General features: G+C 50.1%; 1 protein-coding gene across 1 annotated transcript in view; it reads left to right on the top strand.

Moving 5' to 3' along the window:
• LRRC49 (leucine rich repeat containing 49) overlaps positions 1-26,095 on the top strand; it is a 1,414,487-nt gene that overhangs the window by 712,246 nt on the left and 676,146 nt on the right. The window contains exon 9 of the mRNA XM_069624757.1: positions 15,602-15,663. Within this exon, the coding sequence (XP_069480858.1) occupies positions 15,602-15,663 (62 nt within the window). The remainder of the gene's footprint in view (positions 1-15,601; positions 15,664-26,095) is intronic.

The raw sequence follows: 26,095 nt of genomic DNA, 5'->3' as shown, positions 1-26,095 counted from the left end.
TATCTGACTTCTGTCCATCCCTAGGAGATCCCTCGGCAATGTTCTCTCTGGTTATTGCAGGCTCTTAGGCCTTCGTGGCCACTGTTTTGTCCACCGCAGGTTTTAAATTTCCTAAAGGGGTTTGTCGACCTCTTCCTGGGCGTTGTGGGCTCTAGGATTGCTTGAACCCTTCTTCTCTCAAAGATCTAGTTGCAGGCTTTCCAGGGTTCCATACACCAAGTCTTACTTTGGTGCATAGCCTTGAAAGCAGACTGGCACTGGAAGTAGCTGGACGGGAGAGATAGAGAGGTGTCACTGGGGTTTTAGGCTAAGCGGGTTGCCTTCTGGCTGATCTTTCCCTTCCTCTCCAATCTCAAGATAATCCCTCTAGTCACCCACTCATTCCTCCTCCCACCAACTGGTCCTGCCTAGGGCGACCTGGCCCGCCACAGAACCTCCCTACTCTGTCTTGGGGACTGATCTCTGCCTTCTCCTCAGACCCTCTTGAACACCTGATGTTCCAGCTTCGTCCTCTTCTGTGCCTTCTTCGCCTCCTACTCTTACCTCTTTATTCTCCTCTTGTGCAATCACCACCTAGTCTGCTCTGCCTTCATTCCTGCAATGATCACCTCCAAACCATTTTCTCTTCTTGGTGCCATCTCCTCCAGGGTATCCTCTTCTGCCCTCCATGTTGTAATTCCTACCTCCACTGTGCCACCTTTGCTCCCACCTTCGCTAGTTGATGTTTCCACCTCTGTATTACTTTTACCACCTGATGGTAACATTGTGTCACTACCAGCCTTTGATGTTATCACCTTCTTCTCCCCCTCTGGTCTCACTACCTTCTCCTGCACCCTTAATCTTGCCACCTTCTCTTGATTTTCGCTCTCCCGTTATCATACCCCATGTACACCCGCTCCTACTGATATTGCCACCTCCTGGTGCTCCCTTATCTTCTGGTTTTACCGTCTCCTCCTGCATCCTCTCCCCTTCTGATAGTACTCCATTTTGGGTACGACGTTCATTCATCGGCGTCTTTTTTTTCCACTGCATTTTTTGCTGAAATGTTTGCCCGAAGAAAATTATTGAAAGATATGGCGAGGGGGGTTAAGGGCATATAAGGGATAGGGTGCGGTGGTTTATGGTCCTTTAATCGAATTTTTTGCATCTAGGGATATTTCCATCTAATTTTTAACAGCGAGAAAATGTGCATCGAATGCATTTTTTTGGGGGGTTCTCCCCCAACCCCCTGTTTTTTTACCCTTTAAAACCCACCACAACAAAAATGAACCCTTTACCCCCCAAAACATGCATTCGATGCATATTTTGTAGTTGCAAACCATTTGATGTAAAGGAATTCGATGGAAAGGTATTCGATGCAAAGTCCAGATACCGGGTGCGGTGGGGAATAGGGAATACATAATAGGGAATAGGGGAGGGCGGTTGGATAGACCCCCAAATAAAATTAAAATAAAATGCAATTAGTTTTTTCTGAAAAATGTTTGGGTAAAAATGTCGCAAAAAAGAACTGCAGCTGAATGAACATAGATCCTTCTTTTCTGCAACCTGTTGGCTCTCGCCACCTTCTCTAGATCTCCACTGCTGCCACCTGTCCAGCCACTGCCAAACTTGAACCTCCTGATCTTCCAACTCGCCCTTCCTTGCCAGGGACTCTGGCTTTTATAGGGCTCCCTCTGGGTTAGTAGCTGCACATGTCTGAAAATTGGGCCAGGGTATGGATCGATTGTTGTTCATAAGTGCAACTTGGTCCGCCATAACTTTTTGTGGGCTCAGAATGCTGTTTTCCTGTTTAACTGGCAAGGAAATTGGTAAACACGTTCACTGGGACTTACGTAGATCGTGATGTGATATCATTATGGTTGTTTATTGGTAGGATGGCTTTCTATTGGGGTGAGGGGTGTCTGGAGTAGGGGGCAGCACAGTGTCTTATGGAGGCTGGAAGGGAGTTCCAGCGGTTTGATTGCCAGATGACTGGTCCAGTGACTGTAGAACTGATGACAGGACAAGGAAGCTGAGGCTGACTGTGTGCATGGTGTGAGAGGGAAGGAAAAGGAACAGACCGTTTATCAGGTGACTGGTGTTGTAAACAGTGTCTCTGGTGGAGGACTCCCATTTAGGCTTTTCTCGGATTCTCCCTTCACCTGGTGGTCTTGGAGGGTTGCTAGCTCATCATGCAGGTAGGCATGCGTGAGGCACCGAGGAAAGGATTTGGGCATCAATCTGTATTAATGACAGATTGACTGACTATTATATTGCATATGGAACGAAAAATATATATCTGAGTGGAGAAAGGCCTAAGGAAGTGGCAGAAACACTGTAACCAGGGGAGATCTAGTGCATCACTCTGCAAATTACGACAGGACAATTATGGTAAAATAGAGGAAAGGGAAGGTTAGTGACAGTTGGTCACTGCTTCAAGGGGCATCTTTACAGGAGTTCCTTAGGTAACCCCTCATCCAGGATTCACACCTTTGGAAAAAAAAGAAGGTCCCAGGCATGGGTTGCCTGATATGTAATTCGCGTTCCAGGATTTACAGGTCAGAAACCCTTACAGGGTAATTCATAGAATTTCGCAGAAAAGTGTCGCAAGCGGCTGGCGCAGAATGTCCGCGTGCGATTGTCTGCGCCAGGCACGTGCGCTAAAACCGATTTCCGCGCACAGCGTATTCATGGATTTTAGGTTCCCAAACCAGCCGTGGCGCAGAGTATCGCAGCGACCCTGCAGCAGCGCCAGTAACGCCCCCAAGAACGCCCTCGCGCAAGGAAAAGCCATCAAAATCGCTAAATCATCGCAAAGGGCTGCGCTAACCCTGGACCAGTTTACAGGGCTGCCAAACAAGGAACGCAAAGCGGGTAACGTGCATATCAGGGGTAAGCGTGAAGTTATACACGCGATTAGCCAGGCTGCCAGGGTACGTGTATTTCAGGGGTGCGCGGGAAGTTCAACACGCGATAGTCCAGGGAACGTGTATTACAGGGGTACGCGGGAAGTTCAACACGCGATTGTCCAGGGAACGTGTATTACAGGGGTACGCGGTAAGTTCAACACGCGATTGTCCAGGGAACGTGTATTACAGGGGTACGCGGGAAGTCTTACATGCGATTAGCCAGGGCACGTGTAATACAGGGGTACGCGTGAAGTTATACACGCGATTAGCCAGGGTACAAGTATTACAGGGGTACGTGGGAATTATCACACGCGATTTGGCTGGGTACGTGTATTACAGGGGTACACGGGAAGTTCTACACGCAAATCGGCTGGGTACGTGTATTACAGGGGTGCGCGGGAATGATCACACGCGATTTGGCTGGGTACGTGTATTACAGGGGTACACGGGAAGTTCTACACGCAAATCGGCTGGGTACGTGTATTACAGGGGTGCGCGGGAATGATCACATGCAATTTGGCTTGGTACGTGTATTACAGGGGTGCGTGGTAATGATCAGACGCGATTTGGCTTGGTACGTGTATTACAGGGGTGCGTGGGAAGTACTACACGCGATTGGCCAGGGTACGTGTATTACAGGGGTACGTGGGAATTATCACACGCGATTTGGCTGGGTATGTGTATTACAGGGGTACACGGGAAGTTCTACACGCGATTCGGCTGGGTACGTGTATTACAGGGGTGCGCAGGAATTCTCACATGCGATTTGGCCAGGTACGTGTATTACAGGGGTGTGCGGGAATTATCACACGCAATTAGGCTGGGTGGGTCCTCACAGGTGTTCCCTGTACACCCTCCACGGCCCCAGCAGGCAGCCCACAAAACAGGGGACTACCCTGCACACCTGCTCATGTCCCCCTGCACCCCCAGCCCCCAGCAGTGCAGGGTCACCCTCCACCAGGCCCCCACTCATGTCTCCCACCACCCCCACCCCCCAGCAGTGCAGGGGCACCCTCCACCAGGCCCCCACTCATGTCTCCCACCACCCCCACCCCCCTGCCACCATGGGCAGCCCCCACCAGGCCCCCACTCATGTCCCCCTGCACCCCCACCCCCCAGCAGTGCAGGGTCAACCTCCACCGGGCCCCCACTCATGTCTCCCACCACCCCCACCCCCCAGCAGTGCAGGGGCACCCTCCACCAGGCCCCCACTCATGTCTCCCACCACCCCCACCCCCCTGCCACCATGGGCAGCCCCCACCAGGCCCCCACTCATGTCTCCCACCACCCCCACCCCCCAGCAGTGCAGGGTCACCCTCCACCAGGCCCCCACTCATGTCTCCCACCACCCCCACCCCCCAGCAGTGCAGGGTCAACCTCCACCAGGCCCCCACTCATGTCCCCCTGCACCCCCACCCCCCAGCAGTGCAGGGTCACCCTCCACCAGGCCCCCACTCATGTCTCCCACCACCCCCACCCCCCAGCAGTGCAGGGTCAACCTCCACCAGGCCCCCACTCATGTCCCCCTGCACCCCCACCCCCCAGCAGTGCAGGGTCACCCTCCACCAGGCCCCCACTCATGTCCCCCTGCACCCCCACCCCCCAGCAGTGCAGGGTCACCCTCCACCAGGCCCCCACTCATGTCTCCCACCACCCCCACCCCCCAGCAGTGCAGGGTCAACCTCCACCAGGCCCCCACTCATGTCCCCCTGCACCCCCACCCCCCAGCAGTGCAGGGTCACCCTCTGGGGCAGCAAGGTCATCTGCTGCACCAAGGAGGCAGGGCGGAGAGGCTGCAGGGGCAGCTGCGGCTCCATCCACCCCAGCCCTCACACACCCAGCCAGGACAGTGTCGGTCCTAGTCCATGCTGCTGACATTCCCCCTGACACCATCACACTAGAGCCAATGCCTGCACCAACTCCCATGCTGAGTGTGCAATCCCACACTCCTGATACAGAGTCCACCAGGGCTCCTGCCCCTAGTGTCCAGAGCGGCGCAGGACACTCAGGATCACCACCACCTTCCAAGCGGAAGAGGAAGAGTGCTCGTCCGGCACAGGCTGATGCCCCAGACACGGCTACACAGTCCGGCCCGTCCAGGAAGCCCAGCTTCACGGATGACGAACTGAATGCACTTGTCGAGTATGTGTCCGGACATGACAACGAGATGGTCATTGTTGCAGGATCCAAGACCACACCTGCACAACGCCAGGCACACTGGCAGACCGTTGCGGACATCGTAAGTGCCCTTGGAATCGTGAGGCGCACAGCCAATGATTGCTATAAGCGCTGGAATGACCTAAAGCGCAGGGCAAAGAGTAAGCTGGCCTCAAGTCATGCCGCAACTCTAGTGACTGGAGGTGGGTCTCCAGTAGTAGACATGGAACTCACTCCACATGAGTCAGTCGCTGGGACCTACGTCACGGAGGAACAGATCCAAGGCGTGGGAGATCTGGCTGATTACGAGGCATTGTCCGGTGAGTGCACATGCATGTGTGTGTCATACATGTGCATGGTGTGTGTGTGAGGGCTTCTGTTTGTGTGCCAGGTGAGAGTGTGTGCGCCTGAGTCGTATGGGTCAGCCATGTGCTTCATGCAATACTTCCTGCGCAGCTGCATTTGGCCATAGCAGTATCCCTTCTGCCAACAGTAGACATCTAGCCCAACTGCACGCCAGTTGCCCTTGAAGTGTCACCTTGCCACAACATATTTGCTTATTTTTCACTGTTCATTCAGTCAGTTTGTTTGCATTCCACCACTTTCACTAGGCATGTCGCTGTCCACTAGTCACATGTCTGACATGGGTATGGTAAAGTGGAGTGACTTTGTTACCTGGATATCATTTGTACACACATGTCCCTGTGCAATTGGACCATTTCAGACTGGCAGCTCCAGGTGAAAAATCTGACCTGTTAGAATTAGAAAAGCAATTACATGCGGGAACTGGACTGAATGAATAGGTGCTGCCCTCCTCTCCATCTTCACTCAATAGCAATGGTACATGCCATCTGTGTGATGGCATGTGTGTTTCACCTGGCAATCACAGGCCAATGTGTGATGCCACTGCCAGGCAGCATGCAGAAAATGTGTTCATCTTCCATCTTGGTGTCATCAGTGTGTGCCATTTGCCTGCACTTCATACGCAGTGAGGGTGCATGCATGGGAGGGTTTCAGTCATGTGGGACATGTGTCAATCAAGTACTGGTTCTCTTGCTTCTCAGCCCTCATTGTGTGCCATGGTGCTAATGCCTGTTTCCATTTCTTTGTTTTCATGTCTTTGCAGGGGAAGACGCACCTGATACTGCTGGGGTTGTGGAGATGGTGCAGACCCAGGAGGGGTCCGAGGGCCGACCAATCACCAGTGAGGGACGTGGTGTGGTGGTGGGGGAGAACCCACAAGTGCTGCAGGTCGTGCTCTCAAGGGGTGTCTCTGGCTGCACCTCCCCCGAGCTGTACTCAGGTGTTGATTCGGATGAGACCTACGTGCCGTCGCAGGTGAGTGTTCCAGGGAGGGATTCTGTTCTGTCCCACCCACCTACGGTATGGCAACCCAACAGGCTGCATCATCCGAGATGATGGCTCAGGCCATGGATAGGGTGGCCACTTCCATTGTCCCCCCAGAAAGGCTGATGGAGCGACTAGAGCAGGCAACCGACTCCATCTGCCAGTCACACAGGGAGGACATGTTGGGGTCCAACAGGGACAGGCGGGTGGCACTGGCGACTCTGCAGGAGGCCATCTCCATTGAGTCCCAGGGCCACAGGGAAGCCCTGAGGCAGGAGCTCCTTCACCTCAGGACGACTCTTGTTGAGCTTGAGGCTTCAACACACCAAAGGACAGAACAGCAGCTGGAGCGTCTCACCCGTACGCTCTCAGCTGAGATGCAGGCAACGAGGGCGGAGGTCCGGGCATCCCGTGAGTTGTTGCATGGGGACCTCCGCACACTCATCCTCCAGAACCAGACCTACCACACCCGCATGCTTGCAGCCATGGAGGAACAGACTAGGGCCTTGCGTGGGCTGCCTCCCATAGTGCAACCACCTCCGGATGCAGCTGCACAGGGTGATAATAGCGACAGCAGTGATACTCCCACAATAGGGTAGCCGTGTGGGCCATGAGCCCATGGAGGTGTTTTATCTTCCCAGGATCCACGCAGGTGGGTTCTGGTGTGCATCCTGTCCTCGGACCTCCTGGGTGGCCTCCCCAACCCCCCCGGGCCCATCAATGGCCATTTTTGATTGTTTCTTATTTTTATTTTTATTTCTTTTATTCCCAATTTTTTTGGGACGATCTGTTGGCTTCCGTGGTTCCTGTGGGCATACGCTGCATTGTGGCTGGGCACATGCAGGCTTGTAATGTATTTGGTTCAGATGCTTGGGTTTGAGTCACACACACCCCTCCTGCTTCCCGTTTCCATGGGCTTGCAAAGGGTGTGCCCAAGTGACAGTGAATTACACAGTGACGTTGGACTCCCATGAGCTGTGTGGGCTGTCTGTAGTCAATACTGTGTATACATTCCTAGTGCATATTGCTGTTGTGTTGTACACTGCATGTTGCATTGATGTGTAACTCTTCTTCTGTGTCTACCTCCCAATTTGCAGGTCCCTTCCTCATGTCCACACAAGGACCTCTAGTCTGGAGATGGGGTCCATGTTGGCAGCAGTGCACCTACAACTCTACATGGCGCCAACACTGCACAGTTGGTAGTGGTGGGAGACATGAGTGGGGGCCTGGTGGAGGGTGACCCTGGTGGCTGGGGGGTGGGGGTGGAGGGTGACATGAGTGGGGGAGGCTGCCCCTGCACTGCTGGGGGGTGGGGGTGGTGGGAGACATGAGTGGGGGCCTGGTGGAGGGTGCCCCTGGTGGCTGGGGTGTGGGGGTGGTGGGAGACATGAGTGGGGGCCTGGTTGACGGTGCCCCTGCACGGCTGGGGTGTGGGGGTGGTGGGAGACATGAGTGGGGGCCTGGTGGAGGGTGCCCCTGGTGGCTGGGGTGTGGGGGTGGTGGGAGACATGAGTGGGGGCCTGGTTGACGGTGCCCCTGCACTGCTGGGGTGTGGGGGTGGTGGGAGACATGAGTGGGGGCCTGGTGGAGGGTGCCCCTGGTGGCTGGGGTGTGGGGGTGGTGGGAGACATGAGTGGGGGCCTGGTGGAGGGTGCCCCTGGTGGCTGGGGGGTGGTGGTGGTGGGAGACATGAGTGGGGGCCTGGTGGAGGGTGCCCCTGGTGGCTGGGGTGTGGGGGTGCAAGGGGACATGAGTTGGTGTTCATTAGTTCAAGGAGACATGTGCCTTTGCTGGGGGGCATGCCCATGTTGGGTGGGCTGCCTGCGGGACATGACCAGGGATGCAGGGTAGTCCCCTGTGGTGTGGGCTGCCTGCAGGGGCCGTGGAGGGTGTACAGGGTACACCTGGGAGGACCCACACTGTCAAATCACATGTGGAACTTCCCGCGCACCCCTGAAATACACGCGCCCAGGCTATTCGCGTGTGGAACTTCCCGCGCACCCCTGAAATACACGCACCCAGGCTATTCGCGTGTGGAACTCCCCGCGCACCCCTGAAATACACGCGCACCCAGGCTATTCGCGTGTGGAACTTCCCGCGCACCCCTGAAATACACACGCCCAGGCTATTCGCGTGTGGAACTTCCCGCGCACCCTTGAAATACACGCACCCAGGCTATTCGCGTGTGGAACTCCACGCGCACCCCTGAAATACACGCGCACCCAGGCTATTCGCGTGTGGAACTTCCCGCGCACCCCTGAAATACACGCGCCCAGGCTATTCGCGTGTGGAACTTCCCCCGCACCCCTGAAATACACGCACCCAGGCTATTCGCGTGTGGAACTCCCCGCGCACCCCTGAAATACACGCGCACCCAGGCTATTCGCGTGTGGAACTTCCCGCGCACCCCTGAAATACACACGCCCAGGCTATTCGCGTGTGGAACTTCCCGCGCACCCCTGAAATACACGCGCCCAGGCTATTCGCGTGTGGAACTTCCTGCGCACCCCTCAAATACACGCGCCCAGGCTATTCGCGTGTGGAACTTCCCGCGCACCCCTCAAATACACGCGCCCAGGCTATTCGCGTGTGGAACTTCCCGCATACACGTAGGCCGCTCCCCCAGGCCCGATCGCGTGAGGAACTTCACGCGAACCCCTGTAATACACGTAGCCCGCTCCCCCAGACCCGATCGCGTGTGAAACTTCACGCGAACCCCTGAAATACACGTAGCACGCTCCCCCAGGCCTGATCGCATGAGGAACTTCACGCGAACCCCTGTAATACACGTAGCCCGCTCCCCCAGACCCGATCGCGTGTGAAACTTCACGCGAACCCCTGAAATACACGTAGCACGCTCCCCCAGGCCCGATCGCGTGAGGGACTTCACGCGAACCCCTGTAATACACGTAGCCCGCTCCCCCAGGCCCGATCGCGTGTGAAACTTCACGCGAACCCCTGAAATACATGTAGCACGCTCCCCCAGGCCCGATCGCGTGAGATACTTCACGCGAACCCCTGAAATACACGTAGCCCGCTCCCCCAGACCCGATCGCGTGTGAAACTTCACGCGAACCCCTGAAATACACGTAGCACGCTCCCCCAGGCCCGATCGCGTGAGATACTTCACGCGAACCCCTGAAATACACGTAGCCCGCTCCCCCAGACCCGATCGCGTGTGAAACTTCATGTGAACCCCTGAAATACACGTAGCACGCTCCCCCAGGCCCGATCGCGTGAGATACTTCACGCGAACCCCTGAAATACACGTAGCCCGCTCCCCCAGGCCCGATCGCGTGAATAACTTCACGCGAACCCCTGTGATGCACGTACCCTGCTGAAATCGCGTGTTAGACTTCCCGCGCACCCCGGTATACACGCACACGTATTTTTTGTCAGCGGGTGTCCGTGTTTGTGGGTACCCCTTTGCACGTCATTTTTCCTGGAGGGCCACACTATGGGACATTCATCATGGCAGTATATAGGTGCTATTTGTTGGCGCACCTTTTGGCGCACATTTCTTACAGCCGCAGAGACGCTACCGCCTGCTTTCTTGTGGCGGTCGTGTTTGTGCCTGTGCGCTGGTTTGAGCGTGCGCTTTTTTCCCCTATTCTATTCCATGAATACGTGTTGTAGGCGAGCGTGTGGGCGTTCCGCGCACTTGTGCCCTGTACTTCCCCCGTGACGCCCACGTTTTGGCAAGTTGTTCCCCATTCCGAGTGTTACGCCCGTGTTCCGCCTACTTTTGTTGCGTGCGCCGCGCTATGTGCGAATTTCGCTGTGGCCTGTGCGATTTTCGCTGTGACCTGGCGCACGCTGTTAGATGGCCTGTGCGCCAACGTGCGCCGCGCACTTTTTTATCGCACATACGCTGGTTTTCTCGCGCACGGCCTTCCATGAATCGACGTGCGCTGCTTTTCGTGCGATTTTCGCAATTGCAATGCGATTTTCGCTATTCCACTGCGATTCGCACGTTTTTGCCCACTTGCGCCGCGCTAATTATTCCATGAATCGGCCTGTAGATATCTTAATATGTTCCAGGTGAGAATAGGTGGAAATCGATGAAGTCTTGTGTCAAGGCAGTGGGAAATCGGTGATGAGCATAATTCGGAGGCGAGAGGTCTAAAGTATGATGGGTCCATTTAATTTGTTTATGATGGGTGTTAGTCGGGGAAATGGTCCACCTGCTAGTGCACCTTACCGAGAATCAAAGACTGGAAAATAGCTTTTTTGGATCCATCGTTGTGTTGTAAATAAGTTTCTGGATTACAACAATATATTTTTAAAATTGCAGAGAAGTATGAAACATTTTTTTAAAAATAGAACCCGACTATTGCCATTATTGTGGTCCATATACACGGATTATTTAATCGAAGTTTAATGTTGGGGTCCTATTGCACTTTTTATAATAGGTGGAGGCACTTCACCATAATGTGCATAGTTCTGAACATTACCAACTGGCATGGCGACAGCTGCATGGACTCGGCCCTAACCATGATCGCCTGTAATTTCCTCGAGCTACCAAATGAAGCTGTAAAAACGAGGTGAAGCTTGTATCCAGCCGCAGCGACAGAAGGACTACACACATAACTTGAGATGCCACAGTTCTGTTAGAACCAAGTGTAACGATGGGTGGCAGGTTTTGTATGAAATGTTACCATAGGCAGTACTCTGGGCAACCTTTCATGACACTGTTTTTAATCTGTCTCACCACTGCATAACTGGATCAGCCATATGCATCTCAGTCAAATGGGAGCAGTGCAGCTCAAACTGCTAAATCATGTTCCCTCTGCATAGAGACACAGGCAACCCCCAGGCATGTTTTGGCCTTGTTGGACAGGATCAGTGAAGTGCAATACTCTCTGACACATACTATAACCCCAAATATATTCTGGTAAACTTTGTGAAATCACTTGACTGCCAAACAAAGGGGTAAATGGGAAAGTGAATGGACCCAAGACAGACTAACTAGGAGTAGAAAGGTGGTGTCTGTGTCATTTGATCACACCATGAATGGAATAAGTGAAAGAAACATAACATGATATTTGAGTCAATGTTTCATATAACTGTCCCGAACCTATTTTTTTATAGCTTCAATGAGAAATCCTACCCCCTCCCCCCACCACCCCCCATATGGGAAGGCCACTAGAAGATTTATTTTATTGATCAGGCGTAAAGTGGATAGGCAGAGTAACCGTTCCATGGCGAAAAAGCAATACTTCATGTTTTCTTTTGCTTGTTTTAGAAGGCGCCTAATTGCAAAAGAAGATTGACTCGAAGTTCGTCATTACTATCCTCATCTCTACACAATTATTATAATTATATATGAGCTATCCTTCCTCCTGATTTTAAGATGTTAACATTCTTATGCTGGTTTATCTTTTTAGAATGTAAGCATAAAGTACTGTTTTACCTTGTTGCAATGGTTTGCCATTTGCGAGGGTGTGAAAGACCTGGCCTTTTTGATTTTTATTCAAGACAATTATGGAGAATATTCTTTTTCTGATGGGGGGCTAACTGATCAGGCCCCCCTTTCATAAATGCTTCATGCCAAAGGTATAGTTCACATTTGACTTTGCTGTAAACAGTCCTTTGACACCTACAGACTGTGCAGTGGCACATAGCAAGTTCAAAGGTCACGTATGCATCCCTGACAGCTGCGGTAACAAAAAGTCCCTGCAGGCTGAGGTGGCTTTTTTTTATCTTCAGCCCCTCTGATCTAAATTAGAATAATTGTATGCCTTGGTCAGTCTGGTGGCATGTAAATCTTCATATATAAGCAGTGCCTGGTTTTGCAATGGTGACTGCTAAGTGCACACAATTATACAGCCACAGCAATTTGGTATCCCACCATTATCTGCACTGTGAACGGGGCCTAACAATGACAGGACTGGTATATATTGGAGTCTTGGCTGTCTGTCTCCCCAGCTGCCATGTGGAACAGTGGACAAAATGGTTCCCCTGTGATGCTCCAGCAGGAAGGGTAACACATTCCCCCCAGGGCATAGAAACGTCCCCCTAGGAGGTCTCTTGGGAACAGTGCTTCAGATGCAGCACTAACAAAGCCAGCCTTGCACCAGTGTGTTGATCACTGGAGTCCTTTTGAAGCCAGCCAGCATGGGAAGTGGAAGCGTTAGAATAGCCAGAGACAGAATGCAGGCATGGAGAAAGGTCCCAACATCTTGTGTTTTCTGTTAAGGTTCTCTTGCTTTTCCTGGCCCCTCCATTTCCTGTAGGGCAATGTAACCTGGGTGTGATGTCATAATGCAAAGGGCACTTGTTAAACAACAGGGATTGGACCTCTTACAGCAGGTTTGCATTGGACCAATCCCCTGTGGCATTTTGCCCTTAGAGGGATAGGGGTAGCCCCCATCCTTTGAAACATTTTGGACCATCAAGAGAAGAAGGATACCGTTTTTGCATCTCTTGTGATTGCTTTCCATTCCAAAGTCCTGTGCCATAGAGGTGCAGACAGAAGACACTTAAGGCATAAGAGGGCTCTGTCCACTAACAATCCCCAGAGAACAGTGGGGGTGCCTGCTGCTGGACAAAGGCCTCTCTGCTAGCTTCACTGGAACCATGCTCCTGTTCACTGTAGGTGAGTGAAGGATTCCCTTTAGGTGCCAGCCAAGCTCCCTGGAGTGGGAGTGCAGAACAAAAGGACTCACCTTGTGCCCGGATACCCTGGATTGGGACTCCCAGCAACCCAAAAGTCAAGGACTAAGCTCTGATTCCATCACTGAACCGTTTGAGAGCTACAATGACCTGGACATCACCTGCCTGTTCCAGGCTTCTTTATGCCACGTGCTGTTGATGCTTGGACCACACTGCTTGTTGGATCCAGTCGATCAACATACCAACCTGACACTGAAGCACCACCTTGGGTAGCTCCTACAAGCCTGGTTCATGTTGTCAATCCCCCGAAGACAAGAATAAGGTACTATGAAGAGACCCGGTCGCCCTGGTCCATCTTTGGGACCATAGTGACTTGTAAGCGCCCCCTTCTCTGCCCATTTCCTCTAAGACATTCTTGAACATTGACATTGTGCCTGCACATCCCTGCTCATCTAGCCAGAAAGCCATTGTACAACAGTCTAAATGGTCTGTGGTTTCTTTACAGAGGTGTTTTACTAGTGTTTTTAGTTAGATGATTGCATTGCATTATTTGATTAAAATCAATATTTTTATAGAAACTTGAATGAACATTCTTGTGTTTTGGAGCCATTGTACTTAAGTTGTTTGGGTTGCTGCTGACATCAACTCACAGTCCTCCTGAAGATACAGCCTTTCATGTATGATTGGGATCACTGCTGGTTTAGTAGTGGTGTGGTGCTTAGTAGGTGGTTTAGCCACTACTCATCCCTGTAATCATCTATAGCAGTAATAATTTCATCACACTTGTGTATGTTTTTCTATGTGCCATTTCTGCGGCTAGCTGAAGCGCTATGCTCTCCTTGGGAACCAGAGATCTCGGTCCTCCTGATGTTGATAATGGTGACACCAGGGGTCAAAGGGTATCAGGTAATATTATCTCCACCAAAAACATCGCCGTACATATGGTCGTCGGGAACGGCCATAGGCGATATTTTTGGTGGGGATAATTTATGGGGTAAATGGATGGGGGGGTTGCGGGGGTGTCCCCCCGCTCCCTTTTAAAATATATGGGGGTGTCCCCCGCAGGTTCCATGGGGTAATATCGCCGCAAAAATATGGCGACATTTTTGTATGGCGATATTTTTGCAGCGATATTATCACATGGAACCGGTCAAAGTGGGCAGAAACTAAAGGGTACGACGTTCCCTTGCTTTTCAGGGCAACCCGTCGTTGTTCACTTACTTAATGCGACCCAGAATACCTTTCCAGGATGGTAACTTTTTTGAAAACATTTTTATTTTTTACTTCATCCTTACTGGAGCTCGAACCTGCTGATATCAAGCCAGTGCCACATTGCACTGCGTTATCTCTCAGGTACTGGGAGATGCTTATTTATTTGAATCTATATCATCATTGCGCCGCCCGTAACTGCGCATTGATCAGATCACTTTTCCACCTGCAATACTCCCACCACCCGACTTACCTTTACCGCACTTCTGTGTGCGCCACCGACTCCCTTGTATTCTGCGGCGTCCGTTCCGCCCACTAACGTGGGGCGGTGCTGACAGCGCTTTTAATTTTTTTTTACCTTGTCACCTGCTTACTGTAATGGTTGCAGTAATGGAAGTCGGCATACCCTGAAATGCTGATAAGCGCAGACAGTTGTTAGAGTTGTAGTTTTTGTATGTTTCCATTTATTTCGATAGACTGCTTGGGATACAAAACCCATTCCCTTGCAACCAAAATGGCCAGCTTGATCGTGATCTTCAAGGCTGCATGAAGGTGCATACAGAGTGGGGCAATGACACACTAATGGTGATATTGTGTTTTGTTCAGTCTCACAAGAACTGTTGTAAAACACAATGTGGCAGGGTGGAGTGGAGGAAAGGAAGGACCCAGGTATGGGGTTTGAATAGGGGGAGGGTTGACGGAGAGTATGGGGGGTGGGCAGAAAAGGGAGAGGGGCCGAGGGAACACAGTTCAACTATGTTTTTTTACCATTCGACCACTGGGTGATGCTGATTATTATAGCGCTTGGTAGTAAGTTTGCATGAAGTGCTTGGCGCTATATACATCAAATTATCATTCTGGCTGTATTCATTGCATGTGTTATTTAGTGGCATAATGCAGATATCGCCAAAACAATCAAAGTAATTTCGTTGCCATGAGCTAAACTGAATACATTTGATATTCAAGTTAAAGATTCACTGACTGTAAAATTTGATTTAAATGGGGACATTCTGGTAGTAGCAGACAAGCGCCGAAGTTGAAATGCTGAGGCAGCACCCTGAAACCTTTCCTGGATGCTGCCTTTGCAGGCGGCATCTCCCTGGATTGAGAACGTCCCCCTCCTTTACTTCCTTTTCCTCCCCCCCTCGCTCCCTCGCAACCTTGGGAATTGCTGCAGCTTGCTCTGCAGAGCACATTTCTGAATTGAAACACTCCCCTGTAAGAATGGGGCCACGGCGCGCACGACAGCAGAGAATTATGATGCGGCGAACCTGCTCGCTCTAATGAAAGGGGTGTGTGTGGGGAACGTGCAGTGCAGGCAAGCATGGAAAGGGAAAGCGGCGACCTTTCAAACGGGGAATTGACGCTTCTCTGCTTCTTCCTAGAAAGATGTGGACACGCTGCCGTGCCTTGAACACCTTTTCCTCAGCTTCAACAACATTTCCAGGTGAGATGCTTGCGCTGTGTGCATGCGCGTCCTCCTTGACTTTATAATGCTCGGTCATGTTAAGAATCATGCTGACAAATCGTTACAGGGTGCAATAAATAAAACATATGGTAACTTCGGTTCTTTAGCCAATCAGAAACCGTTTCCCGTTGCAGAAATGTAAGATGTAAAGCTATTAATTAGTGTGAACCTTGTGAACTTGCTTGCTCTAATCTGGACTGAACATCGGTAATGCCTGTTCACTTGCCTGCTTTAAAATGTGTAACATACCGTGATGTGACAGCAGAAACCAAGATGGAAAATTGATTATTAAACCCCGCGGGCGCATTCACGGCACACGCGTGCTTTATTTGGCCTTGATGCTGAACCGGAGGGGTTAACCATCATTTAGCACATTCTCAAGGCCCCGTAAAATGTTTAGCTAGGGTTTTTAGAGAGAAAACACATATAACGTGTGACTTTTCTTCTCCAGACATGTGGTGTTAATTAAATTCAATTAAGGCGCGAGAAAACTCGAGGTAATCGTCTCTGGTAGACGGCTGTGTAGATTTTATCATATTTTGGGGTGTCGGTTCAAGCTTTACATTACTTGTTCTGTTTGAGAATCTCAGAACGTTAACACTGGCATGAGTTTAGGGTAAAGGCAGTGGTGAAAAGGTAAAATGTAAAGGGGAATCCCATAACGGCTGGGGTGGGGGCGGAGTTTGGAGTCAGGGTGCAATTCCGAGGAGGCGGAGTTCACAGGGGCAGAGCTGGCACTTGAACTCTGCTCAAAGGAAACGTTCAAAATAATGGTTTAAAAATGTGGGCAATTTATTTCATGCTGCTTCTTTCCAATAACTACGCTGGCAAATTTTAAAAGGTGCTCACCTTTTAAACCCAACAATCTATAGTGCAATTTTCCTTGGAAACCAAAATATCCAAAGCAGCACAGGGCCACCATTTTTATTTTATGTTTTACATTTATAAAGTGCACAAAGCTGCCCTCTTGCATCGTGGCGCTGTTACAAGCAAGGCTTACTTAGTTACTGGAGACAGAAGGAAAGGCAACCTGGGAAGACAGCCTGTGTGTGGTTCGTGGTTACAGTGAACCTAATACCAGAGAGGTAGCAATTGAACATGCAATGTGGCAATAGGGTGGGGGACTCTCCAGTTCAGGAGTTACAGGGGAACCGGATACAACTAAAATCTTATGGACCAGATATCTGGGTGTATCTAACGGCGTGGTGAAAGCTAGTTAAAGATCCTTGTTTTGAGGGCTTTACGGAAGGACATGTGAGAGAGAGGTCTCATTCCTGAGGGTATTTGGGAGGGTATTCCATTGTTTTGGAGCAATGAAAGGGAAGCTGGCACCGCCTGCTTTGGCTTTTTGATGGTGGCGATGAATCAGGGAAAATAACTGCCCTAGTCTCCAGGATTGCAAACTCTCTTGCCACACCCTGGGCAAATATTCACGACTCACTTGCTCTCTCATCATCTCTCCTTCTCACCCCCTGTTTGGCTTTCAACAATACTCTGCTTTATTAATATGGCTTGAAAAGGAGTGTGGGGGGGGGGCTGGGACCCGAGAAAAGGAGTGCAAGGATATTGGGGGCCAAGTAGAGGGTTTCAAGGGGGCGGGGGGCCTGAGAAGAGTGGTACGAGGGGCCTGGGGCCTAGAAAACAGTGCATGGGGGCTGGGGCCTGAGAAGAAGGGTGCAAGGGGGCTGGAGGCTGAGAAACGAGGTGCAAAGGGGCTGGGGTCCTAGAAAAGTAGCGCATGGGGTCCTATGAAAGAGTTGCGAGGGGCCTGGGGCCTGAGAAGAGGGGTTCAAGGGGGCTGGGGCCTGAGAAAAGAGGTGCGATGGGGTAGGGGACAGATGAAAGAGGTGCAAGGGGGCTGGGGTCCAAGAAAAGTAGCGCATGGGGTCCTATGAAAGAGTTGCGAGGGGCCTGGGGCCTGAGAAGAGGGGTTCAAGGGGGCTGGGGCCTGAGAAAAGAGGTGCGATGGGGTAGGGGACAGATGAAAGAGGTGCAAGGGGGATGGGAGGCCTAGAAAAGAGGTGCAAGAGGATGGGAGCCTAGAAAAGAGGTGCAAGGGGGCTGGGGTCTGAGAAAAGAGGTGTGGGGGTGCTGGGGAAGAGAAATGGGGTTCAAGGGTGCTGGGCAGAGAAAAGATGTGCGAGGGGGCCGAGAAATGGGGTTCAAGGGGCCTGGGGGCTGAGAAAAGGAGTGAGGGGCCTTGGGTGTAAAAACATGCACTTAACGACTAAATTCGCCACTGCATAACAGGAGCATGCTTTTGTGACTTCATGTCCCTCCTGGCTGCCTGACTTCCTTTTGTCCCGTCCCAGCCAATCAATGAGCGCTGGGGTGGGACAGGAAATCAGGTGGGCAGAGCAGGCAGGAAGTCAGGCCAACATGCTCCTGTTGTGCGGTCGGCCCTGCTGGAGCGTGATGTTTTTTTTTAATGGAGTTTGAATAGCACCACTTACCAAAGGCCTCAAAACGCTGACAAGACAGACAGGAACAAAAAAACATACATGAGATCTAATCTGTTAAAACTGCAGCCTCCTTAATCTTTACCTTTATCAAAAAGGAAAGTCGTCAGGCCTTTCTTGAAGAGAGATAAGGATGGTGTCCTCAACAAAATAGGCAGTGCATTCCACAGCACTGATGTGCAGACATCAAAACTGGCACCTCCAAGCTTTTTTAGATGGAAACGAGAACAAGCCAAGAGTGCATCCTTATTAGACTGCAGAGTTTATCTTATGGGTGCCTTTGAATGCGTGAGCAAAGATACAGAGGTTCAATGCCTGATAGGGACTAGTAAACAAGAGAATTTGCCTTAAGCTGTACTCTCCACTCCACAGGGAGTAATTGTAACCTCTGATGTTCCTCCGACACATGCACTCGTTTCTTGAGCCCACACACTGCACGAACCGCTCCATTGTGCAAAGTTTGTAGTTTCTTAATATTAGCCTGTGAAGTGACAACCAATGGACTATTACAGTAGTCAAGCTTTGCATTGACAGTGGCAGATGCCACTACTGCCCTGTTTTGCTCAGATATGGTTACATCTGCCACAGCAATTTATTCATATATGAGCATGATGAGCTCAACTGTGCCACATGCTTGTTGGATGTTAATTGAGAGTCTAGGTAGACTCCAGACGTTTTAACGGGCTGGGCAACAGGAATAATGTTACCCGCAATCAGGAAATTACTGTATAGGGGATCAATTTTCTTTAACCTCACACTGATGCCAATGATAAGCAACTCCGTCTTCTTATTAAGAGCGAAAGAGTTCCACGCCATCCAGGACTGGATTGCAGAGAAGACTTGGTTGACCTGTTCCACAAGTTTGGGATAGACCCCCGAAAGTTCAAGGAGAATCTGGTTGTTGTCTGCATAATTATTGAACTGTACACCCACACTGTCCAACAGGTCACCTAAGTACTTGATATAAACATTAAACAATAGGGGAGAAAGACAGGATCCCTGTGGTACACCGCCTGTCAGAAGCACAGGAGAAGATTGGTTATCATTTTTAATTACTCTTGCTTGTCTAGGCTCGATAAAGGATCTGAACCACTTTGTGGCAGTATCTGCACATTTCTCTATTGTGACAAGTCGGTCAATCAGCAGCTCGTGATCAACCAAGTCAAAAACGGCTGATAAAGCTCTCAGGTGCCTTCTGGGAGTTGTGGTCCGGAAATTAGGAAAAAGTACACTGGCCAGGAAAAGTACTGAGAGGCATTTTGTGACAGAGGGTGGCATTATTATCAACAGGCATGGCACATGAGGGAGGATCTCAGAGACTGGGGTCCACCCATCTCTCCATTATCGACCCAGAAGGGTCAAGAGACTGACCCTGCCACTTACCTGCACCCTTTCTCCAAAGCCCCCGCCTTTATCCACTAGCTAGCTACCTTTGCTCAGATGGTATGTGCGACCATCTCTCCTCTGCAACTTTACTTTTTCTCGCTACTCTGTGGAAATTGACTTGGAGGTCTTTTGGTATAATGATAGGAGAATATGACCCCTTTGCCCACAGGCATAGCACCTGCTTGCTTGGTTACTGGTGTAGATGATGCATGGTATCACAAGTATGACACTGACACAAGCGATAGAATTTGTAAAACCTTTATTAACTTTGTGGGGTTTGGAAAAACTCCTATGTTGCCCTCTAACTAGGATGGGAGTCGTCTCGACCATCAAATAATAAAGAAAGCAGTCTTGGTCATGCCTGTCAAATCAAAATGGGCTATGCTGACAAAACCTAATGCCTGCCCTATCTCTTATACACAAATAAGGTGTAAAGGAGGTATGTATATAAAAGTAAAATCGGCGTCAAAGAACAAGTGTGGCTGAATCAGCTCTCCTCCCCACTTGTAGACAGCACGCAATAAGGCAGTCTCTATAGGCAGGATGACACACTCTGGCTTGGGCTTTAACACTGAAACAGTTCGGAACGTGAATCGAGGCCCGCCTGTCTTCCACGTTAAAGGCTCCTGTTCCAGTCTTCCCCAAATAACGAACAAAACGTTCACACCGGTTCCCCTCTGTCGGGCTCAGACCTTGCACAGTTCAACGTTGGTACCCCTGTGCCGGGCTCAGACCTTGCACAGTTCTACGTTGGTCCCCCTCTGCCGGGTTCAGACCTTTCACAGTTCAACAAGAGTTGCCGGGGCTCCCTTCCTCAAGCCTTTTATACTTTGGGACTCCCTTAATCGGGCTCAGACCGCTTTTAGGATGTTGAAGACTTTCAAATGTGCGGGGCTTCTTTTACAGAACACAGCAGGACCACTTTGACTCAGATTTCATCATTGATCACCTTTTCCTCTACCCTTCTCTTGGGGTTAACTTCGTTCACTTTCGCTTTTACTGTTATTTTACTTTTATCGCCTCAAACAATGTACCTTTCATGGAGACCTTTGAGTGGGCTACTCCTTTTCGCCTGACCACTCCATTACTCAGTTTTGCTGATACCACAGCTGTTCTTGCTTTAAAGTCTGCCTTTCCTTGCGACTCATTCACACGCGTGCAGCCTTCACCTGCAATATATTTTTGCAAACTTCAATATTTCTTAGTACACACCGGTCTCTCGGCTGTGTGCGGTTCTCTCTTGCTTTTTGGATTTCAAATTCACGAGTCAAGGTTAAAACCACTGGCTTGGCTTTGCCTCCCCAACTCTGTCGTTCACCCGGGAGGGTCGCTGGCGTCCTTCAAACACAATGCAGTCTTCGATATTGGGATCTGGCCTTCCCCATTAGTTTTTTTCGGCCTGGTGGAGGCAACACGCTCCTTTTGGAACTTCTGGGGTTTTCGGCCCGCTGCTCCCATCTCTTGGTCCATCGCTCTGCTCCAGTAGGTTCGCCTTTGCCGCAGAGGTTCTGCTAGCACTTGTGTTCCACCTTGCTCAGAGTGTGTCTCTAGGTTCCACCTTTTATCCGTTTGAGTAGAGCTAATTGGAATCCGGAGTATGGACTTTGAGTCAAGTACTTGACTTTGCCTGACCCGATTAGCGGGTCATGTCCAGTATGATGTATAAGAGTTAGTGTTGTTGCTCTCCGTCGCTCTCTTCCTCGTCCCGATGTTTGTGCAGAAAGGGGGCGGGTTGGGTCATCGGATCCTACAAAATAGGAGGGTTTAGATGTACAAATAAATGGGGAATACCGTTTCTCACCATCGGCTACCTCTCCCCCACTGCCCCAAAGACACCTCACTCAGGTGATCCTCCCGCACTTGCCACCTGGAAGACAAGTCCCAGAGGACTAGCGGGCGTGACACCTTTTGGTGAAACGTTATGGGCGTTTTGCAGCCTTGATTCTGAATGAACAAGGATTGCATCCATTCCCTGAACCTGAGGAACCTATCACCCAATAATAGAGCCTCTGGAAGGTTTAGCACTACGAGGACTTTGATGTTCCATATCATATTTCTCATTTGGATTGGAATCCTCTTTGTGTTGTACGTCACCCAATACACATGTAACAACAGGTATCCCTGAGGTTCTCGGCCCGGGAGCTTCGTGGAGAAAAATGTTCTGGGCTTATTGTGTTGTGGGTGCTGTCTGAGTACGGGGCCCAGACTGTCTCCCCATGGATCTAGGCTGCCACTCAGATCACCCCAGGCGTATATATGTCGATGGTGGGAGCGTCCGTTGGCAGTTCTTCTCTTTGGCCTCATCTGTGGTATTGGCTTCATTACAGGGGCAAGGACTGATTCCTGGTATCTGGGCAACGGGCATAGTTCTACTATGCCCCCCTTTACCCACAGTCTAGACGCAGCATTTCATTGGCTTTGCCTTTACTTTTCCTTTGGGATCCAAGTCCTCTTTTTTTGGGTCATTGCTATAAGGGGGCTGTCCTAAGTTATATGACTTCCTGGGAGGACTCGTCCCCCTCCCAGAGATCCCCCTTGCGGCAGGGAGAGTGGTCTGGTCTCTATCTCAGTGTTTCTTCTGGGGAGATTTTTCCCTGACGGTATTAGGTCTTTTCGGGTTTCAGGTGGATCTTCCAATTGCCAGCTTTTAGCCTCCCGATTGCTCCTTCCACAGGCTACTCCATGGGTTGGGTCCTCCTACCTCCTCTCCAACCCAGTCAAGTCAACCATCAGTAAACTCAGTCTCAGGCTTCATCAGGTGCAGCTTCAGGTCTTTCCTTTCTTCTGGATCCTGGCAGTGGTGCTCCCTTTTCTGTGGTGCCCATGTTATCAACTCCATACTAGACTCTACTGATGGTTCAGTGTGGAACTCCATTCTCTGGCTCATACTCAAGTTCTCCCCAAGGATGTAGGGCTAGTTGGGGCTGACATTGGTCCTCTGGCTCACCCATGTCATTGCAAGAGCCCGCAGTCATTGCCATTTCATCAACTGCTCCTGGCGAATGTACTGCACCAGCCCTCCATGAGATCCTCCAGGTCCTCTTGCGAGAAGATGTTGCAGCCTTAGTAACTGAGCTGTATCCCCATGTTGGGCTCCAGCCATCTTTGGAGGTGCTTTCCCTCTCTGGGTCCTGCTCAGGGAACCACAGGGTATACCCCCAAAACCAGCCTACTGTCTCCCCCCACTGGAACTGGAGAAGAGTGGGGAAGGTTGCTGATCGGCAAGGCCCAGACATTGGAAGGTCTACAGTTGCATCTGTCTCAACCATGAACTCAATTGCGTGACCCAGTACTTGTAGGCACTGTGAACTCGTAAACACTTTCCCATGGGGATCGTCAAATGGATGGGCATGCCAGATTAGTCAATGCATAGAAGATCGGATCTGAGACTTTGTTCTTCTCTGTCGTACCTTGCTGGGGTGAGAATCCAAGACTGGCTTCTGCTCTTGTGCTATTCTAAATTCTCTATCCAAGTAGGTGGACTTTCTCCTGTGGGTGGCATCTCTAAAGGGGCCTGAGCAATTCCATGATGACATCACGTCTCACAGATGGCCTTAATAATCCACACAAACAGGGAGACGGTTCAAGGGTTTTTATTCTTCTCAACAATTAAAATGTGGATTGTTCAGTCCTAATAGGAGCAGATTGTTCAATGTGTTGATTGTATATTGTACCATCTGGACAAAATGGAGGGGATACGCTATTGGTGTCCCACTCTGGTCTCCATTGGGCTTCTACCTCCCAAGCTTTGCATCCCTAAATCCTGGGTTCCCTAAATAGTGATTGGTTACATCTATCTAATGCTACCTTAGATGAGTGCCTAAAGGAAATTTCCTGATGTATCTTCCAACTCAGTTCTGCTAAGTCAGAGGTCGTGAGTGTAGTCACAGGGTCATTCACAACCCCAATGCTGATATGGACATACAAAACTACCAAGGGAGTTAGGCATAGCCACTCACACTCCCATCTCCCTTCACACACCAGTTACGACGCAAGGAGAGGGGATGACCAAGTTCCCTAAAGAAACTCCTTCTCACAAAGTTGACACTGTCAGAGAGTCATTCCAGCCCCCTAGCCAGGCCCAAACATCCAACACAGGAACAATAATGAATGGACCCACTTGGACTACACAAAGAAGAAAACAAACCAATACTATCCTCCCAGTCTCCCCAGCATTGTAGGGATTGCAAAGTTGAAAATGCCCTGCCACTAAGGCATTGTTAATGTAACAAACAGCTTTCCATGTTTACTGAAGGACTTTCTAACTCCACATTCACATGTTGAGGGAACAGATGGACCCAGAAAAAAAGCAGACAATGGCAGCAGGGGTTCAAGAGCGAGGCAAAGAAAACCCAAACATGTTAATGTCCTTTCTGAATTCCAACATGATGGTTGGTCTCCATATAACCTTAGGAAAACTCCCTTTCAAACCACATGATTCACAAAGCAGCCCAGCCCTTGATATACAGGTGTCCCACATATTCTTAAGCACCACCAAGGGGGAGTACAGACCCTACTATAAAAAGCTGCCCAGTTCAGTCTGGCAATGCGGGGAGTGTAAGTGTGAGTTGGAGGAAGGTGTTTGGCAGAGAGTGGCGAGAGAGATAAATAATAAGAGGAGAGCAAGAGGATAGATTTGGAGGGAGAGTCCGGAAGAGGATGTAGAAGTGTCACCTGGGAGAGAGATTTGGAGGTTGTGCAAAGTGAAACCAAGAGGTTAGAAGGAGAAGCTTACTTGAGGAGGAGGGGAGTTGCCATGTTGAGGACATGAATTGTTGAGAAGTAGGTTACCATCAGAGAAAGAGGGATAATTGTGAGGAGGTTGGAGAGAAACTCGGTACCATCTATCTGGAGGAGAGCATTGAAGGCTAAGGGAGATCTTTGAGGAGGAAGAAGAGATATTTGGTACCATCTTGCGAGCCTGAGGGCAGGAAGGTGGGTGAAAAGTAATCATCAGGAGTAAAGGAGACCAATAGGCAGAAGGAGAGCAAAGATATTTATGTCAGTGTAAAAGGAGTTAGAAAAGCTAAAGAGGAAGATACTGCTTTGGATACCAGGAGGCAACATGAGGAGAAAAAACAGGGCAGTTCCGGTAGACTAGGTTAGTCCAGGCCAGGGGCAGATTTCAGAGCTAGTGGGAGGAGGTACAAGCGAGTGCAAACTCACCTGAGGGTCATGGACCAGGATCCTATAGTAGGGAGTTTATCATCAGACAGAGTGCACTCTGGGCCATGTCCTGAGACCCTGGGACAGGAAGTCGGTGCTGAAAGATTCAGCCGGTGCATAGACCTCCGGGGGAGGCACCTTCAGAGTTTTCCAGTTCTGGGACGCATCGGCTGCAGAGGGTTTATTATTGTACTCAATAGACAGTGGTTTGGCAATCTTGCACACCCACAACCCAAAGACAAGGGTCGTCAACTGGATATTTCAGCAATGACCGTGACGAGCGCACTCCCTGGGACTTTGTAAGAGACTCTTTCAGTTGCTGTAATTTTCCATGAGAGAACGTGTTTGCGAAACAAGGCTATACGTTCTCCATAGCCTCACTGTACTATTCTCCACTCAACAAATGGAGAGTTTCCATAATGTAGGGTGTGAAGCCTTAACACACTAGAAGGCTTTAGAAGGAAATCACTGTGAAGCAAATCTGACTTTTGGTTTCTTTATTGACGAATTAGTCCCTACACTCGACCTGCTTGAACCCCCATTATTCTTTGTGCACATAACAAAAATAGTATGTTTAGTACCAATACTAGTTTTATGTCCCCATTCGGCACACTCTATGACAATACCTCTGTCCGTACATAAATATTTGGGGGAATTTTCAGTCTATGGTTCTAGTACCCAGAATTCATGTTGACACTTTTGGGGCCTAAACTCTGAGAGGGATAATTAAGGGTACCAGTAGTGACTTGAAGGCCAGAATTGGCAACCCTAATAAGCTCTGATAGTTTCTGGAAGAGTTTGACCCCCTCTCTTGGTTTCCCCTGTCACCCCCATGAAACCATATTTAGAATCCATAACATAGATATCAAGTTGGAGGCCTATACCGGCAGGTTATAGTTCAATTCAGAGCTTGTACTTTAAACAGAATTCATACCACATAACAGAGGGCTCAGCAGCAATCTGGGTGATCTTGGCAGGAACATTTGAATTTTCACTGCATTCACCTCCCACACTGGCAGTCCTTGGAGTCCTCAGTGAGGTGAGGGTGATACAGTCGGTGTCAGCAAAGTCATCCAAGTAAATTGCAAATAAGGGAGCAAACGTATCTGTACATCAAATCCCCTGTTCTAGCTATATCTACATTCCCCACCTGAATTCGATCCTGGCTTACAGTTACAGCATCCTTGTGGTGGGTATAGACTTTAGCTCAAACAGTAATTTTGCAATGCCCATCTTGGAGAGGCATCTGGGCATCCTTGAAGGAGATCCAATAGGATTATAAATTCACAGACTGGCATGATAGGTTTAAAACACATTTTAGAATTAAAGTGTAAAGTTGATTGAACCAGGCAGATATGTTCTGACTTTAGTGGGTCTTCTCCTTCAGTTTTTGTTTATTA

The sequence above is a fragment of the Ambystoma mexicanum genome, chromosome 11 (genome assembly GCF_040938575.1).
Source record: "Ambystoma mexicanum isolate Mex_15411 chromosome 11, UKY_AmexF1_1, whole genome shotgun sequence".
In the NCBI taxonomy this organism is placed as follows: Eukaryota; Metazoa; Chordata; class Amphibia; order Caudata; family Ambystomatidae; genus Ambystoma; species Ambystoma mexicanum.
This window is presented reverse-complemented; position numbering and strand designations above follow the sequence as displayed.